Source organism: Ursus arctos, unplaced genomic scaffold, assembly GCF_023065955.2.
Source record: "Ursus arctos isolate Adak ecotype North America unplaced genomic scaffold, UrsArc2.0 scaffold_7, whole genome shotgun sequence".
In the NCBI taxonomy this organism is placed as follows: Eukaryota; Metazoa; Chordata; class Mammalia; order Carnivora; family Ursidae; genus Ursus; species Ursus arctos.
Window position 1 is genome coordinate 13245406 of NW_026623089.1, and position 18835 is coordinate 13264240.

General features: G+C 38.6%; 2 protein-coding genes across 2 annotated transcripts in view; one reads left to right on the top strand and one right to left on the bottom strand.

The window, feature by feature from the left end:
- The window catches only part of PDZD8 (PDZ domain containing 8), an 83394-nt gene extending 68261 nt beyond the window's left edge, over positions 1-15133 (top strand). The window contains exons 4-5 of the mRNA XM_026494223.4: positions 5837-5999; positions 10031-15133. Coding sequence (XP_026350008.1) covers positions 5837-5999; positions 10031-12234 — 2367 coding nt within the window. The 3' untranslated portion in view covers positions 12235-15133. The remainder of the gene's footprint in view (positions 1-5836; positions 6000-10030) is intronic.
- Positions 15134-15251: 118 nt separating this feature from the next.
- Positions 15252-18835, bottom strand: part of SLC18A2 (solute carrier family 18 member A2) — a 37196-nt gene continuing 33612 nt past the window's right edge. The window contains exon 16 of the mRNA XM_026494224.4: positions 15252-17913. Within this exon, the coding sequence (XP_026350009.1) occupies positions 17809-17913 (105 nt within the window). The 3' untranslated portion in view covers positions 15252-17808. The remainder of the gene's footprint in view (positions 17914-18835) is intronic.

Below are 18835 nucleotides of genomic sequence, written 5' to 3' on the forward strand. Positions count from 1 at the left end.
AGTTAATAGTTATCAACTTTGACAGTAGAGTTTAGAAGGTGGAAGGTAAAGAGGAGCGGTGAAGGGAAAGATAGAAGTCCTAATATCAAGAATGTTGAAGAAATAGAAGTATAAGTTTATTAATTAAAATTCTAAAGAGTTTATGTAGAGGAACTAAACATAGTGACGAACTCTACTGTATTTGGGGAAAGGAAAATGGGGCTACATCCTTGTCTGTTATAGTAGGACATCAGCAGATTGTCTAAAATTTGATACATTAGGAGATAATAATGTGTTCCCTAGAGGAAGAAAAGGTAATCCCTACACGACTAGGTAGTTGCTGTGGTGTGGGAGTGGGGGGCTTAGAGAGGACTGTTGTTTTTTGGTATAAGTTATTTTATGAAATTGATTTTTTTAACCACATGTAAGTATTTGATAAAAATTAGAAGTTTATGCATATTCTTTTGGTGATTTAACAGTACAGAAAATTAAAACTTGGGTTTCATTTTCAAGTGTTTTTGTTTCTTTCTGAGACACAGTTTGTTCTTGCTTCTTATAATTATGTCTGGTTTAATCCTGTATCTACAGTGTAGTATTTCCAGTTATCTGTACATAAGAGTCAGGGTGCATTTGATTGACATCAGTTAAATGGAACAACTATCTAAATGTTGCTATCCTTCCTGATTGACTTAAGGACCATCTAAATTCATCTCAAGTTGTTTTTATTAAATTAAGTAAATTGGAAAACTAAGGGCCATCAGAATGAATTATCAGTAATCTATATATTTAAGTATCCTAAGATAAAAATGGTATATGGGGGGTTTTATTAATTTTTGCTTTATTTTTAATAGCTTTATTAAGGCATTACTTAAATGCAATAAATTCACTAAGTGTACAGTGAATTTTGGTAATTGTATTCAGTCACATAACTTTTACCCCAATCAAGATACAGAATATTTCCATCATCTTGAAAATTTTATTTGTGCTACTGTATGCCCTCAGTCTGCAGTCTCCAACCCCCAGTCCTTGACAAGTACTAATCTGTTTTCTGTCACTATAATTTTGCCTTTCCTAGAATTTCATACAAATTGAATCATAGAGCATATGGTCTTTTGTGTTTGACTCCTTTCACTCCACATGTCCTTGAGATTTATCTGTGTTGTGTGTGCTGTATATAGTAAGCCTTGAAATCAGAGACTCTAAATCATATATTCTTGTTCCATTTAAGGATGGGTTTGGGTATTCCAGTTCCTTTACCTCTCTTTGACTTTGCCTCTCCAAAGGCCTGCAGAGATTTCTGTTCGAATCTGTAGATAAATTTGGGAAGAATGGGCATCCTAATAGTAATGAGTTTTTCAATGTGTGAACATGGTATCATTCTCCATTTATTTTGGTCTTCTTTAATTTTCCTTTGCAGTGTTTTATAGTTTTCAACATACAGATCCTGCACATCTTTCATTAAGTTTAACCCTATTTTTATGCTATTGTAAATAAATTCGTAGTCCGTGACCTAATTTCACTTATTAATAGTTATTTTGTAGATTTCATAGGATTACTTATGTATAAGATCTGTTATTTGTGAATAAAGACCGTTTTTCTCCTCTCTTTCCAATCTCTATGCCTTCCCTTTTTCTTGTGTTACTACCCTGACTGTACCCTCCAGTATAACACTGAATTGAAATGGTAGAAGAGAAATCTTTCTTTGTTCCTGATTTTAGGTAGAAAACATTGACTATTATGTTACCTGTAGATTTTTGTAGATGTCCATAATCTGGTTTAAGAGTCCCCTTGTATTTTTAGTTTGTTCGGGACTTTTCTTTGTTTTGTTTTTGTTTTCTTTTTTTCTTTTTTTTTTTTTTATAAAAGATTTTTATCTATTTATTTAACAGAGATAGAGACAGCCAGCGAGAGAGGGAACACAAGCAGGGGGAGTGGGAGAGGAAGAAGCAGGCTCATAGCGGAGGAGCCTGATGTGGGGCTCGATCCCATAACGCCGGGATCACGCCCTGAGCCAAAGGCAGACGCCCAACGACTGCGCCACCCAGGCGCCCCTGTTTTTGTTTTCTTAATATGGTAAATTATATTGATTGATTCTTGGCTGCTTAAATCAAACTTAAATTCCTGGAAATCAACTCCACTTGTTTTTTATTATTATCCTTTTTATATATCATTAGCTTAAATTCCCTAAAATTGTTTTTAGGAAATTTTTCTTCAGTGTTTGAACGTTAGAAATATTAGTCTGTAGTTCTGCTTTCTTGTTTTGTGTTTGTCTGGGTTTGTGAATTAGGGGATAGCATTGGCCTTAACATATGATTTGGAAAGATTCCAGATAAGATTGCTATTGTTTCTTCCTTGAGAATTCACCAACGAAGCAGTCTAGACCTGGAGTTTGGGAGTTTTGGGGGGGGAGACAGGAGGGGTTATGAATTTGATAAGTAGTAGACATGGCGGTATCCAAAATTTCTGTCTTGTGGGGGTTTTGTCATTTGTATCTTTTGAGGAAATTTTTCCAGTGCATCTAAGTTGTCAAATGTGTTGGCATCAAATTGTCCAAAATATGGCCTAATTCTCTTAATGCCTGTAGATTTTGTAGTGATGGTCCCTCTTATTTGATTTTGGTAATGTGTCTTTTCTTTTTTTCTTCATGAGTCTGGCTTAGAGGCTTATCACTTTTATTATTTCATTAATCAGCTCTTATGATTGATTTCTCTGTTTTTATATTGCATTGATTTCTGCTCTTTATTCTTTCCTTCTGTTTTGAGATTTCTGATTTGATGTAGGAACTGAGGTCACTAATTTTGGATTTTTTGCCCCTAGTATAAGCACTGAAAGCTATCAATTCCTAGTAAACACAGCTTTAGTTGCGTCCTACAGATTTTAATAATTTGTATTTTCATCATTCCATTCAGAATGTTCTTAAATTTTTCTTGATTCCTTCTTTGGCCATGAATTATGTAGAAACGTATTGTTTTACTTTCCAAATATTTGGGGTTTCCCTAGTTATCTTGTCAGTTGATTACTAATTGAATTCCATTCAGAGAACATATCTTGAATTTCAGTCTTTTAAATTTATTGACACTTACTTCATGACCTAGCACATCCTGGTGAACTTACCATGTGCACTTGAATGTGTATTTGTCATTATTAGGTAACATGTTATTTAAATGTCACTTATGTCAGGGATGATAATGTTCAGATAGTCTTGTCTTTGCTTATTTTTTTCTGGTTATATTGGTTGCTGAGAAGGGTGGAGAAACAAGTTACACTTCTAATGGCAGGTTGGGTAAGGGAATCATTGCAGAGGAACGTACATACAAGGATAGTAATTTGTGACCAGATTTTATAACCTACCACAAGGTTCATTTTCCCTCTTCTCTGTTTTTGTATATATTTTAAATTTTCCATAATAAAAATTTCAAAACCAAAACCTCTCAGGTAATGAGGTGTCCCATATTTCAGGGGGATACGTGCCACATGCAGATATATAAAAAATATTTAGGATTTCTGTTTTATTTTCACCTTGTCATTTAAAGAATTGTATTTTGGTATATGTTTTATAGCTGCATGGTATATCCAATAGTCATATATATAATTTTAAATTATAGATACCTGTGTATGGAGGAGAATTTTTTATTTTTGGCTATATTCTTGTTTAAAAATAGTTTCATCCCAATGGAGATGTCAGTTTTGTTCCAGAAGCCATGGTATCATTTGGATAGTCTTGTAAACTTTATCATAAATTTCACATTAAAAATTTTTGTGTGATACTCATTTTTAAATGTTTTGTCAGGTTTTTAATTAAGAGGTGTTTTTATACTCTTAGAACTTTTGCTGTCATATCTTAGATTTTTAAGTCTCTGTTTCAGAGAAGACTGTACCTGTAATCCCAAAATTAGATAGGTCAGCACTGTGAGTTTAGAAGGAAACCAAACGGGGCGCCTGGATGGCTCAGTCGTTAAGCGTCTGCCTTCAGCTCAGGGCGTGATCCCGGCGTTATGGGATCGAGCCCCACATCAGGCTCCTCGGCTGGGAGCCTACTTCTTCCTCTCCCACTCCTCCTGCTTGTGTTCCCTCTCTCGCTGGCTGTCTCTCTCTCAAATAAACAAATAAAATCTTTAAAAAAAAAAAAAAAGGAAACAAAACAAGAGGTGAAAGAAATAGTGTCTTAAGTTTGGTTCCCTGTGTAAGTATGAAATCAATAGCATTTACTATTAATCAGTAGTAAAAGGGGGGGCAGGCAGTAATGTATTATCTACCCTTATTATTCCTCCTGAAAACCTTATCCTTTTCCATCTGGAATGTTTACTTCAAGAATCATTTGAAAGAAGAAAAGCAAAGGGAATAGTATGATTGGTATATAGAAAATAAATTCAGTTAGACAAAATCAATTCTAGCCTTAATTCCCTTCTCAACCCCATCCACCCAACCTCTATTCCATGTTAAGAACAAAGAATAAATCATCAAAAAACACATTCCAAGTGTTAGTTTTTAAAATTTACATTTCTCAGACTCATAAAATTTAGTTTTTTGCCCATTTGGTACTGTTAAGTTTCTCATATTAGAAAATGTTACTTTGTAAAAAGTTTTAGCTTTGGCACTCTGTATATTAAGAATATATTTATGTTTATGGATTTGAAAGAATGTATCCTTAAGGGCTTTTTTTTTTACAGTGAAAACCACTATTAACATTATAAGGTGATTATTTACTATATCATAAGGCAAGAATTAGAGGTTTTTTGGAGGTTTAAATACATGTGTGTTTTGGACGGGTTTTTTGTTTGTGAACCTTTATGTAATCAAAAACTTCACTACATTTCTCATTTCTTGAGCATAATGTGATTAAGATTTTCCTTAATTTAAAAGCAACTTTACAAAATCTAGTAACGTCATATTAAAAAACAATTTCCAGTTAGGTCTCTTTTACTAACCAACACCATTAGATAGGAGAATTAAATTTTTGGCTTTTAAAAGTAGGGTTTATTAAAGCAATACAGACAGTGATATATTAGGATATTAGCAAGTTATTTGGCAGAGTCCCTCATGAAATCTCTTGAAGACCAGAACTAAGAAACGTGGGCTAAATGATAATACAATTAGACTGATTTGTAATTTATTTAACTTAATAAACACAGATTGAGTTCTTGTCATCTAGATGGATGTAGCATTCAATCTATTTTTTTAATCCGTAATTTAAATGAGGATATAACATGTTGTGTTGTCTTTTTAGTTCACAGATGATGTGAATCTGGAACACATCTTTTGATAAATTAGGTGACATTTGTTTAGAAAACAAAACGATCTTGATGAGTTAGAGAAGGATAGCTCATTAAGATACCTGTTAATAAAACAAATGTCAAGTCTTTCACTTTGCCCCCGCAAAAGGTAATTTAACAATACATCATAAAAAAAAAGAGGTTCCAAAGCACATCTAATGACATAGAAGATATTTCCAGTTATATTTTTAAAAAGCAAGATTCAGAATTATATTCACAATGGGATCTTAATTTTGTGTTAAAATATATATATTAGAAAGTATGACATACAACAGTTCTGGATGGTGTGATTAGGAGTGTTTTCATTTTGCCTTTCTGTTTCCAAATACTCTATAGTGAGAATGGATCTTAAATAAGACACGCTGAATGTAAGAAAGTGTTTAATGTTTTTGAACCCCAAATGTGCAGTCTGAGCATATGTTAATTTAATTGTTGCCCTAAAGATCTCCCCCTCTTTTGTCTGTAAAAATAGTCACCATGGTACAAAAGTCAGCATCAGCTGCAGTGTTCTCAGTGTGCTGATGTCTTCTTATTCCCCTACCATGAACCCATTGACTGTTTTCATTTTTTTGTCTTTATCAAAGGTTGAATTAATAAAGGGGAATTTACAGAGTGTTGGACTTACACTTCGTCTTGTCCAGTCAACTGACGGGTATGCTGGGCATGTCATAATTGAGACGGTGGCCCCAAACTCGCCTGCCGCGCTTGCAGATCTTCAACGGGGAGACCGACTGATTGCTATTGGAGGTAACTGTGCTAATATGTAACACACTTCACATTTACAGAGAAATCAGTGAGCAAATGTGGGAGTTTTCCCTATCTTCATTCTTTCTATGAGCACGTTACTTTTATAAAATGGAAAGAGATTAACTTTAAGGCTTCCTTCAGATTTTTAATAATTTAAAACACAAATGCCATTTTAGTCCTTACGTATAAATCTGTAAAATACTTCATCTTTAGACCACTTTTCAGTTAACTTCTCTAATTTTCCTTTCCATCCCACCTTCTACTCCTCTAGTGTTTAATGAATATGAAAAAAAGGGCAGGTCAGTAATTCCTTCTATATAACCACCTAACTACTCTGGGCCTAAAATTCACAGTGTTAGCACTGTGACCCCCATCACTTAGGACTAGATAATGAACAGGAAAGAGACTAATAATATTCCTTGTCCGAGAGGGCACACTTGAACTGTCCTGTGGCCCCATATTGATGGCTCTGTATTGTCCCTGATTGGCCAGCCATTTGTTAATATGCAGTCATTAGAATACAGCCCAAATCACTATTGCTGCTGGAACAATGTGTCCCCTGCATGCCTTCCTATCAGGTAGATTGATAACTACATAAATTTTGTTGATACGTAGATTATTTGCTTGGCTGTTTATGAATAAGCAGTAGGACTCCCTGTACACACCAATGGGAAAAAAGTCCAAACCTTTTCAGGCCTTTGTGGTACCTGCCCCGCCCCCATTCTAGGCTTGTCAAGAGATTTCTTGAACACATGGTTGGTCATAGCTGAGCTTCCAAAGACAATATGGTATATTCTTTCACAGCTAAGATAAACAACAAGGTAGATAAGGTCGTAAAGCAAGGAGTTTTCCTTAGTTATATGTTCAACCTTTGATTCTAAGCCGTCATGACAGTAAAATAATGAAAATCATTTAGTTGCACACCTGGAAGCTCAACTAAGTGAATATTTTCACATGGAAATCCCTTTGGTGGGTCATAAACAGTGCTTCTCAGACCTTCTGACTGAACTCCAGTCACCCAGACATGGAGTTAAATTAGGGTCTGCTTCAGCAGACCTGGACAGGGGCCCAAGATTCTGCACTCCTCACAAGCCCCCAGCTGCTGCTGCTGTTCATAGGCGCTTAGGACGACAGACCTCCCCTCTCACATAGTTGTTCAACATAAACACAGAATAACATAACAGAAACATTACTCCTCCTCAGCTAAAAACTAGAATTCAGTATGAATTTTTTATATCCACACATACTGTTGTTCTGGTTTTACCTATAGGATATATTTTTTTAATGTGCTTTTATGAAAGGTGAGTTTTTTTTGTTACACATGTAGTAAATATTCTCAAAAATAAATATTCTCAGAAAGCAATATAAATGTGTGTAGAGTGGAAAAAGTAAAGGTCACCCCTTTAACATTTATAAAAATAAGATATTTATCGAGATAAGGGGCAGGTATAGTACTTATTTTTTGTAGCTATAATTTGTTTATATGGGTATATAATTTTTTAAATAGTAATGGGATTGGTGGTAGTTGAAATAAGATTGGCCGAATGCTTATTAATATTTGAAGCTCAATGATGGAGTTCATTTTTCTTCTATTTCCTCTACTTTTGTGTATATTTGTAACACTGCAAAAGAAAAGGAGTCCAGATTTGGCCAACTAGTCCTGAGAGGAACAGTGGTTGTCTCCACAAAGCTCCTGGTGGTTGGGGAAGAGATGAAGCCAGGTGTTAAGTCACAAAGAACGAGTTTGGATTGAGTTGAAGTTTTCCAACAGCTCAGTAGATGGACTTGTTTCTCATTTGTACATATGTCAGACTACAATTTTGCTGGAACATAGTGTGGTTAGAGGGAGAGAGCAGGCTGGATGAATCATGGAGAGAGCCACCTTAGTAAGCTCTGGATTCCAGTGTGATGAGTTTGTATGCTAAAGATTTTTGAGTCAAAGCTTTGGGAAAATTGGGGAGCAGGATGTTTGGTGATTAAAACAGGGAAGATCTGAGGGGTCACATCAAGGAGCTGTGGATTCTTGCAACTGAAGCCAGTGACCAGGTGGATCTGAACAGAGGATGAAAAGGACTAGAACTCGGACAGAACTGAGAGCTGCTGGGATCTGGGGGATTAGCTGTCTCTGGGGTGGGGTGGGGTGCAGATTGGGTTAATTGGGAGGGTGGCAAGTTGATTCACATAGTGAGGACAGGAGATTGAGAAGATCAGAGAGGGGTTTTGACTAAGCTGAATTTGTTACATCAGGGAAACATTCAGGTGCTGATCTCCGGAAGTAGTTAGGGATGTAGGAATAGGGTGAAGAACAGGGGAGACCAACCAAAGAAAAAGTTGACGGTTGCAACGACGGAGGTGGATATGATCCAGGGAGAGAGCAAAGAGGGAGAGAACTAGGACGTATGAAACCATGGGCACATTTGGTACAAGGCACAGATAAACGGATGGAGAAAAAGAAAGCAGAGGTGGTCAGAACCAAATTAATACAGTATCGTGAAAACCAAGAAAAAGGCTTTAAAGGAGAAGAAGGAAGGGAATAAAGATACAAGCCAGGATAGCTGATGGAGCAAAGTCCTGAAGGAGATGGGGAGTAGGATTTAAAGTACAAGTAATGAGTCATGGAACTTTACATCAAAAACTAGGGATGTACTGTATGGTGACTAACATAATAAGAAAATATTAAAAAATAAAAAAAATAAAGTACAAGTAAAGGGCTTACTTTGTCCTCGGAGATAGGTTCATACTAAAAAATGACTGGCCAGGAGAAAAGGTGGCTGCTTGTTGATCTCTTCAGTAAGTAAGGAGAGATCACCTGCAGAATAGAAGCAGGGAGTGTGGGCTTCAGGGGAATAGGGAGGGTTTGAAGCTGGGGTTTTGGAGACTTAGTTGTTTAGAGACCAGAAACAATTCAAAAGAATGCTGCTGCGCACCGAATGCCTCACTGAAGATGGCCGGCGTCAGTTAGCAGCAGCTGCCGCTGGTAAACCCAGGAGCAGAAAAGGGAGATGGGGCTAGCAGGCTGGGATCAGAAGGCCAGGTAGAAGAAGAGGAAAGGGCCAGGGCAGAAGAATCCCAGATCTTGATGTGAACATCAGGGAAATCTTGAGACTAAGGTTGGGGAGAAAAGCAAGTGGTGTCAGGAGACCAGTTGGACCAGGACAGCAAAGGAGGAATGATTGGGCCTGGAAATGACCTCAAAACAGGTTCAGTTAGCAACAGACAGCACTGTATGAGGTGGGAAATAGGAGATTGTGAGCAGAGATTAATTGCAAATGCAAGACCCTTGTGGAAAATTCCAAGTGATAGGTCTAAAGCATGATCTTGTCTGGGCAACTGAGGTACGAGCAGATAAAGGCTGAGGAACTCTGAAGTCAGGTTGTTAGATGGGGCCGATGTTACTCTGATTTATTCAGGGTGGCCCTAAGACCTTTGGAAAGCAAAGACCCCTTCTCACCTTTTTCTAAGTCCTACAGAAAGGGCTAGCTTGGGTAAGTACGTTTGGGGGAGGGTGGGAGAGGGCAGGAAACAAATAAAGCCTTTAAACATAACACCTAGAATACCTCTAGAAGACTCCCCAAGAAGCTGCTAGCTTTGATTGCCTCAGGGAAGGGACGGTATGGTTGGGAAATAGACGTGGAAGGGAGATTTTTCACTCCACATTTTTCTGTACCTTTTGAATTTCAACTGTGTTAATGTAGCCACCTCTGAGAACATAATAAAATGAAAATTTAAGCTGAATATTATCTTTAGTAACCAACTTGTTTAAAGCAATTTGTGCTTTCTTTGTTCTTTCTGGCCCTGATAAAAAGATTAGTTTGATGGGTAGGGCTAATAAAAAGAATATGTAAAAGAGTCTGCTATTCATAATACAGTGTTTTGCTAAGTTTATTTCCAGCATTGGTCTCTGAATTAGATCATTCACGTTTCTGTATTGCTTTTCCATAATCATGAACTAATGGCAATTACATTCAGCAAACTTAGGTGATTTTCATTGCATTAATTCACATGTTTTCCCTCTTGAAACCTTACAACAGGTGTGAAAATCACCTCTACCCTGCAAGTCTTGAAGCTGATCAAGCAGGCCGGGGAGCGGGTCCTGGTGTATTATGAGAGGCCTGTTGGCCAGAGCAATCAGGGGGCCGCGCTGCAAGATAATTTTGGACAGTTGGAAGAAAACTTTCTGTCAAGCTCATGCCAACCAAACTATGAAGAGGAAACCGCGGGCTTGGCAGCAGATGCCGAAAATAGAGATTTGGATTCTGAATTTGAAGACCTGGCGAGTGATGTCAGAGCACAGAATGAGCTCAAAGATGAGGCTCCATCAATAACCCACAGCCCCAAACGTACTCCAACAACACTTTCTGTTAAGCCCCTTGGAACGATATCACCAGTTTTAAACCGTAAATCAGTTGTAGGAAGTCATCCACCACCACCAAAACCTCCGTGTAAAGAGGGAAATAAACCCTTGGCCCTAAAAGCTTCTGAGATAACAGACCCGACACAAGTGTCAAAACCCACCCAAGGACCCACTTTCAAACCACCCGTGCCACCACGCCCACAAGTGAAAGTTCCTTTGCCTCCTGCTGACACTCCGAATCAGACAGAACCAGATGTTCTTGCTGAAAAGCCAGAAAAGGTGCTGCCTCCTCCTCCTGCAGATAAACCTGCTGAAAAGCAAGCGAAAAATACGGATCACGCAGAAGATGTAGCTGCATCTAAGCCGTTCTTAGCAAAGCAAGAAGTGGCGAGAGATTTTACTTCGGAAAGTTCCTGCCCTCCTAAGGACAGTTCGGATGACCCTCAGACGTGGGAATCATCAGAAATTCCTTACCGTAATAAGCTAGGAAAATGGACACGAACCAGAGCAACCTGTTTCTTCGACATAGAAGCCTGCCACAGATACTTAAACATCGCACTGTGGTGCAGAGACCCTTTCAAGTTAGGGGGTCTTATCTGTTTGGGGCATGTCAGCTTAAAACTTGAAGAGGTGGCTTTAGGGTGCCTGGCTACAGCAAACATGGAGTACTTTTCAACATTCAGACTGGAAGCCCCCTCGCCGAAAGCAATGGTCACGAGAACCGCACTGCGCAATCTGAGTATGCAGAAGGGATTCAACGACAAATTCTGCTTTGGTGACATTACCATTCACTTCAAATATTTGAAAGAAGGAGAACCAGACCACCCTATAGTTACTAACTTAGAGAAAGAAAAAGAACTGCATTTGGTCGAAGAGGTTGCAGCCTTACCTAAAGAGGAGCATTTTGTTGGACAGATGGGTCTTACAGAAAATAAACACAGTTTCCAGGATACCCAGTTCCAGAACCCAACTTGGTGTGATTACTGTAAGAAAAAAGTGTGGACTAAAGCTGCTTCCCAGTGTATGTTCTGTGCTTACGTTTGCCATAAAAAATGTCAGGAAAAGTGTCTAACGGAGACTCCTCTTTGTGGAGCAACTGATAGGCGGATAGACCGGACCTTGAAAAACCTCAGGCTGGAAGGACAGGAAACCTTCTTAGGCCTGCCTCCGCGTGTGGATGCTGAAGCTAGCAAGTCAGTCAATAAAACAACAGGTTTGACAAGACACATTATCAATACGAGCTCTCGTTTGTTAAATTTGCGCCAAGTCTCTAAAACTCGCCTTTCGGAACCAGGAACTGATCTAGTGGAACCTTCGCCAAAACACACACCCAACACGTCAGACAACGAAGGCAGTGACACAGAGGCCTGTGGTGCGAACAGTCCTTCTAAACGGGGCAACAACACAGGGATAAAGTTGGTGAGGAAGGAGGGTGGTCTGGACGACAGCGTGTTCATTGCAGTTAAAGAAATTGGCCGCGATCTGTACAGGGGCTTGCCTACAGAAGAGAGGATCCAGAAACTAGAGTTCATGCTGGATAAACTGCAGAATGAAATTGACCAGGAGCTGGAACATAATAATTCCCTTGTTAGAGAAGAAAAAGAAGCAACTGAATCAAGGAAAAAATCCCTTCTTTCTGCTGCTTTGTCTAAATCAGGTGAAAGACTACAAGCTCTGACGCTGCTCATGATTCACTACAGGGCGGGCATTGAAGATCTCGAATCTTTAGAAAGTCTGTCTTTAGACCAGCACTCCAAAAAAATAAGCAAGTACACAGATGACACAGAAGAAGACCTCGATAATGAAATAACCCAACTAATAGACTCCCAGCCATTCAGCGGCATATCAGAGGACTTATTTGGCCCATCTGAGTCTGTTTGACAGACAGCCTGCTTAAGCTTTGAGTGATTGAGGAAAGTTGCATCTCAAGTACCACAGATAACCCACGTGTGAGCCTTCTTCTAATGCACTTCGGCCTGCTTCTCCACAGCCATTTGCTTGTGTAAGAACAAGAGTGCAAAAGGTGGTTTTCCAGCGAAAACATGGCCAGCTCACTAAATTGGTTGTTTCAGATTGCATTTATAGCTATGCTTTTTTGGGTTTATACTGGGAATTTATTTTTACTAATTTATTTTTAACTTTTTCTAATTATGTAATTATGTAAGCTAACTTTTCATGTTTATGTATGTGTGATGTCTCATTGTGTTATTTTTCTTCATCTTAGGTTTTGAATGAGTGTTAAAATAGGATACTGTCCAAATTCTTGAAGTATTTTCATTTCCATCACGGTCACAAGTTTGCTGCATGCCCAAATTGACAACGGCAATCATTGAGGGAACAGGTTTTGAATCTTTGTGTTAGGAAGTTTTTCACATCTCTACTTGCTTGAAATTTTTGTTATTTTGGGGTTTTGGGGGTGGTTTTTTGTTTTTGCCAAATGTAACATAAAAGCGGATGCTGCAGCTTTAGTCCGTTACATGATTCAGTTAAAAAAAATTTTTATGTATATTGCTTGCTTTCTATCCTGTGAATTTTTTTCTAGTTTCTGTGCAGTTTTAGTGAGAATACAGTTATTAATTTGAAGAGGTTGCATTGAAAAACAAAATGTAATAGGGAATAGAGAATGCAGTTGGTCAAGAATGTGTAGAGAAGATTACTAAAAAAAAAAAACAGTAACCAGTAGGATTTTGAAATATAATCTTTCGAAATGATGCTTTCTCCTTTTAAATGGGAGTTCTGAACATCTGGTTTTTTTCATCTTCAGTTCTCCCATGGGGAATAAAGCACGTCAAGGATAAAGTTTCAGAGGACTGTTCTTAAAATGACTTAAAATGGGTCTGGCTATTTTGTTTTAGGAACATTTTCTTGCAGAACGATGTTGCGAAAGAGAGGAATCATGTGAGATAGATTTATTGCTTTTATGACATGCTGCAGGTTGAAGGTATGGTGGCCATTCTGAACGTGTCTATAGTTCAGACAGTCTTTTGTTTAAAAAAAAAAAATAGTATAGATACATAGGAATTGGAATCAGTTCTCTGGTAATAAAGATCTATTCCAATACTTGGTCCATTGTGTGGACCCCAGTAACTGAGGGAAAATGTGTGAGCATGACCTCTGTTGGTATACCATAAAAGTTTTAGCCTTTTATATGTCTATTTTCCTTTTGTAGTAACTACTGTGATAATTGACATAGAGTAAAGATTGACATGAATTTCGAGCTAGGTGGGACAGTTTCGATGGCCGGCAGAAGAGGCATAGTGTAATACATAATAGGGTTCTGGCCCAGGTCTGCAGCCCAGGACGCCAGACAAGAGTTTAAGGTCAGGCTCTTCCACTGGCCATTAATGAACTTTATAACCACACGAAGGTTCCATGCTGTGGTCTCCCCAGCTCCAAAGTAGGAATAAACAATACTTTAACTACCTCACAGGATTGTTGTGAGGAGAACAACAGAACTGCAGAAGTGCTCTGAACAGTAAAAGCTATTCAGAAAAGGTATGACTCAAATGGGGAAATCATTTTTGAAGGGAGAAAAGTTATTCTACTTTTAAGTGAAATATTAGGAAGTACCTTTATTGGCCAAGTTGATAACAAAAATAGATCTGTGTATCCCCTTTTTTGTTGTTACGCATGCTTGCATTTTAAAAAAACCCCGTAGAAGTCTTTATACACCACCTTCTCTGAAAGCTAAACAGAAGTTCTGTAACATGTGCTTGAAACAGTCTGCCCAATGTAATAACCAACTTTTATCTTCTGAAAAATAACTTACCGGTGATGACCTGGAAGGCCAGTGTCTAGTGGCTGGTGTGTATGGATGGATGACACCACAGAAGTTTTAGTGACATCCAAGCATGCTGCTGAAACCGATGCATTTGAAAGAGCTGCAGAAATAATGCAAAATTTTGGTTTCATAAAAATCTCCTGTTTTGAAAGTATTTAACTCTGTAGAACCACAATTATGAACAGCTCAGTAATGCTGCTAATATTTGTAAAATCTATCTTTAATGTAGTGCAATATTTTTATATCTACTGGGGCAGGCAGAGGCATCACAGTTGTGCTTTAGTGTAGGGGTGGGGGGGGTCACTCCGAACACCCTAGGGGATAGTGAGGTGTAAGGCTTCCGTGAAAACAGTTGTATTCTATATTACATTCCTGGTGTAATCTTGCTGCCATGCTATGTTATTGATAGCTAAAAAATAATAAAAAGAACTACCACAGAAAACAAGAATATCTTCATTTGCTAACATCTGAAAGAGGTGAGATTGCTACATCTCTCAGAAATTACCGCCTGGTAGGATTTGGCCATGCAAACAAGCTCTTCACAAGGTCCACTTCTGCTAAACAAAATTGCTATTTTGAAATTTGCCTAACAGCATTCAATTCTGGTTTTACTGTTGTTTCTCTAAGCTGTGAAATCTCAGATGTATGGATCAGCCCTATTTATTAGGAAAATAAGTAGATTATTTTCTGTATTTTGGTATTTAGGTGAAGAAGTAGGTTAAACAAACAAGCTGAATATTTTAGCATTATTGTGGAATCAGAATTAATATGCTGCATTTCCTAATATCAAGCCCTATATTCGAGTATCAGAATAACTGAAATACTATTGGCCATTTTATGATTTTGAGAGGAGAAAACAAGCTGAAAATTAGAGGGTACTGTCAAGCTCTAAATTTATCTGGATTTTTTGAAAGGCAGTTTTAAAATACTTGGCTCCTGATTATAAAGATAAGATCTTCATTTCCCTAAAAGTGAATAAATTTAAAATCACTTTAAAAATGTATTGTCTTTCTTTCTAAATTGAGATAATAGCTTTCCTTAAATAGAAGGGTTGGGGAAGGTTTAGAGCTTCTCTGAGATTTGAGTAAAACTGCGATTCCCACGCCTGTGAGTCTCACGCCAGAAAAAGACACGCGCGCACCCTGAGTTGTCTGGATTCCAGGGCCCTGCAGGCTTACCGTGCAGAAGAGCTTAGTTACTCCCATCAGATACGGTTATTTCTTCACGACAGTCAGGAAAACAATAACTTTAGAAATGCAAGGGTGACTTACTGGGCTTTTCCACATTGACACCATGGGACTAGTTATAGATTTCAATTTAAAGTCAATTTTGCAAAGCCAAAATGTAGGGTTCAGACTAACCTGAATTTTACCTGATGCCTGCAAGCAGAGAAGAACAGTTTTTAATTAGATATTCACAGTCAATACCTTAGGCATTTTATTCCAACAATCACGTCTGGTTTCTAAAGGAATACAAACAGGCACAGTAGTGTTCAGTAGATTTATTAAGGAAACTAGCTAAAACATGTATGCACATACACTTAGCAGTCAAAAGAAAGAACTGAATATTTTTTGCTACCTCATTAACGTCTTTGTATCTGTTTTGCCAGGTACAAACATAAAAACCCACCTCTGCTGAAAAAAACATTCAGGGAGCTGTATGTTCACGGTTCTGATACACACATTAAAAGAAAAACAAAAAGCCTCACTTCACAGTCTTGCTAACCCCAGAATATTAGTCCTATAAAAGACCTTGTAATTTTCCCCCACTCAGATATAATTGATACTCGCTCCCAGGACAGTTCTGAAAAACTCACATGTATTTTATGCTCTTTCTAGAGATCAACAATGGGTATGCCTCTGCCAGTCATTCTTGAAGAGACTGAAGCCTTAAAGGCAAGAATGAAATTGGAGTAAAACATACAGTATTGTGGTCAGGGAGAGCCACAAACCCTCTAAGAGAATTGATCTGTAGCACGTTTTTGAAGGATCTCCCCTGTGGAAGTAGAGACCAATCCTGCCAATTTACGTTAGCCATATGAGAGTGCTTCTAGAGCCATCTTAACGATGTCAGATTTGTGTCAGTTGCCCAGTGCAAATACGTGAGCGGGAGACTTGTTTGCTTCCACCACACTGCACTTGAAAACCAGACTTCAAGTCAGTCCAAGAAGCTTCATAAAGCAAATGGAAAGAAAGTACCAGCTACTCTCTTAGAGAATGACGAGGTCGAGTCCCTGTTCTAAAGTTCTTTGCTCCTTGTCCAAGTTAACAAACACAATTTTAGCTTTGCACAGTACAGACATTAGGGAATTTTTGTTGATAGCAGAGCTACAGAATTAACGGGTATTATCTGAGACATTGCTATGCTATCTGCACACTCCAATCACATCTACAAAACCAGATGGCAACTCAGTGCTAACACAGTATTTGCTGTTAAATTGAAAAGGCACGTCCATGTCATGCTTAGAAAAACCACGTTATACAGCACTAGATGATAGAAGAATATACAGACATTTCTAGATGTTTCTAGGGTTTTTGTCTTTGAAAGGGAATGTGTCCTGACCTATTATTTTTACCTGTTTTCCTAACGTGATTCAAGATAATTTCATTCCTCCTCCATCTTCGTTTAAAATTTGTTTTCACATTGATGTGAACAACCTTCAGAAGTCTAAAAAATAGTTGCAATTCAAAACTTAATAGATTCCTAGAAGACACTTGGATGACCTCTTAACAGATCAAAGATACAGATTTTTTCACATCATAGCAGCTATTAGCCTTTTAAATTTCTAAAAGTTGAACTAGATGTTAATATATCCTATCATGCTTAAATTTACAACCTTGACAGTATAAGGTCTATCTACCCTCAATTTTCTTTCATCCTGAGACAAGTACATGTTTGAAAGGGAAAGCTAGTTGTTCATAACTATACTTCTGGGTGCTTTTCTCTGCTTTCAGAACATTTACTATTTTTCCCTATTGGCTTTAGTGTCCGCTGCCAACCACATGACATGTAAATATATAATTTATAACCGTCTGTTTCCAGGTAGATGATTCTGTAGAAAACTAATGCCAGCTACGAATTATGGGTAAGTCCAAAAGATGACGGACTCAAGTTCCTGTCCTCTGCATTTGAGATAACTAGCTTTCAGCTCATATATGGGTAGTAATTACAAGTTAACCACACTCAGTGTCACTACATCATATGCTGTCTTATTTGATTCTGTTTTTCAGACTTCCTTCTAGTTTCTCAATGTTGGAAGTGTCTCGGAGATAATGTGTGCTTTAATCTTAAACACTCATTACCAATATTCAGAAAAAATATAAGATTTTTTTGCCCAAGTGTTCATGAATGTAAGTTTTTTAAAAATTATATTCAATTTGGATTCAAATATTTATAGATTTACACTATATCTATTTCGTCAAAATATATTGTATAATATTTAATAAAATCAAATACATAAAATAAAGTTTTCAACACTATTTATACAAACCCCTAGAAAAGCTGCTTTTTCTTTATAAGGCTGTTGGCAATCAATCACAACCACGGAGAAGAATGAATAACCTTTGGTGGTTTTGCTTTCACCAGGGATGAATGGTAGGACTAAGTTCTGGAGGACTCATTTCACTGGAAACATGGTTTTATACAATTAAATACTTCGATGACTTTTGAGGATCTCAGTCACTTTCAGATTCTTCATCATCACCTATTGGATACGACTGGATATTATTCTGGGTGTACATTTTTGTTTTAATGGGGCAGTTGTGATCCATGAGAATAGCCTGAAAGAGAGCAAAGTACACATATATTAACCTTGATTCGCAAAGATAAGATGGCTCTAACCTACCATCTCTAAGGACTGTTAGTTGAAAAGCTCTATCCAGCACCACCCACGGTCGACCGGTCCTTCGGTGCCACTGCCAGGGGCCTGGCCCAGGAGCCCTGGGCTTCCACACTCCGGGAGGGTTCCGGGCAAGAGACCGCAGACGGGGTCTCCGGCAGGACCGTGAGGTCCGGTCAGGGCAACCTGTAAGCCATGAAGCGAGGGCTCTGTGGGTCACGTTCAGGAAGAGTTCTATTAGAATCTTGGAATTGGGACCGGGGGGGGGGGGGGGGGTGCGGCGGATCCTGAGGTCACCCAGTCCAACTGCCGTTTACAGATTTCACTGTGGCCACACAGTAAGGACACACTCTATCCTTAATGAGGTGAACTCCTGCTGGAAATGCACCTGAGGCCAAACTGCCTCCCATGTTTCTCTGTACGGATCTGGTTCTGGTTCCAGTCGTCTTCACAGGCCGCCCTTACGATATTTTAAGACCATTGCCATGGCCCCTGAGGTTTCCCTACACTAATCACAGGGCCCGTATCTTCATAAATAGCATTTCCAGAGCACCTCTCCCCAAATCCTGGGTGTCTTCCTCTTGCTCAAATGTAGGATTTAAAACACACAAAAAGACACTCTTACGAACATAAAAACCTTGTGCCTTCTTGTTACTGAAAAACAAACAGTCCATTGATCCTCAGTTGAAAACATCCTCAGTAAGTCCCGGCCGGTAATCACGACTCCTCTCGAGCGTGTGCAGACCGAGCCCTCGCCCTGCCAGGCCGTGCTGAGCGATCCTGGGGCAAGAGCTCCCCTTCACGCGCGCTCTGTGGGGAGGCCGATCCCCGCCTGCGCAGGCGCGGAGACGAGAGAACGTGCC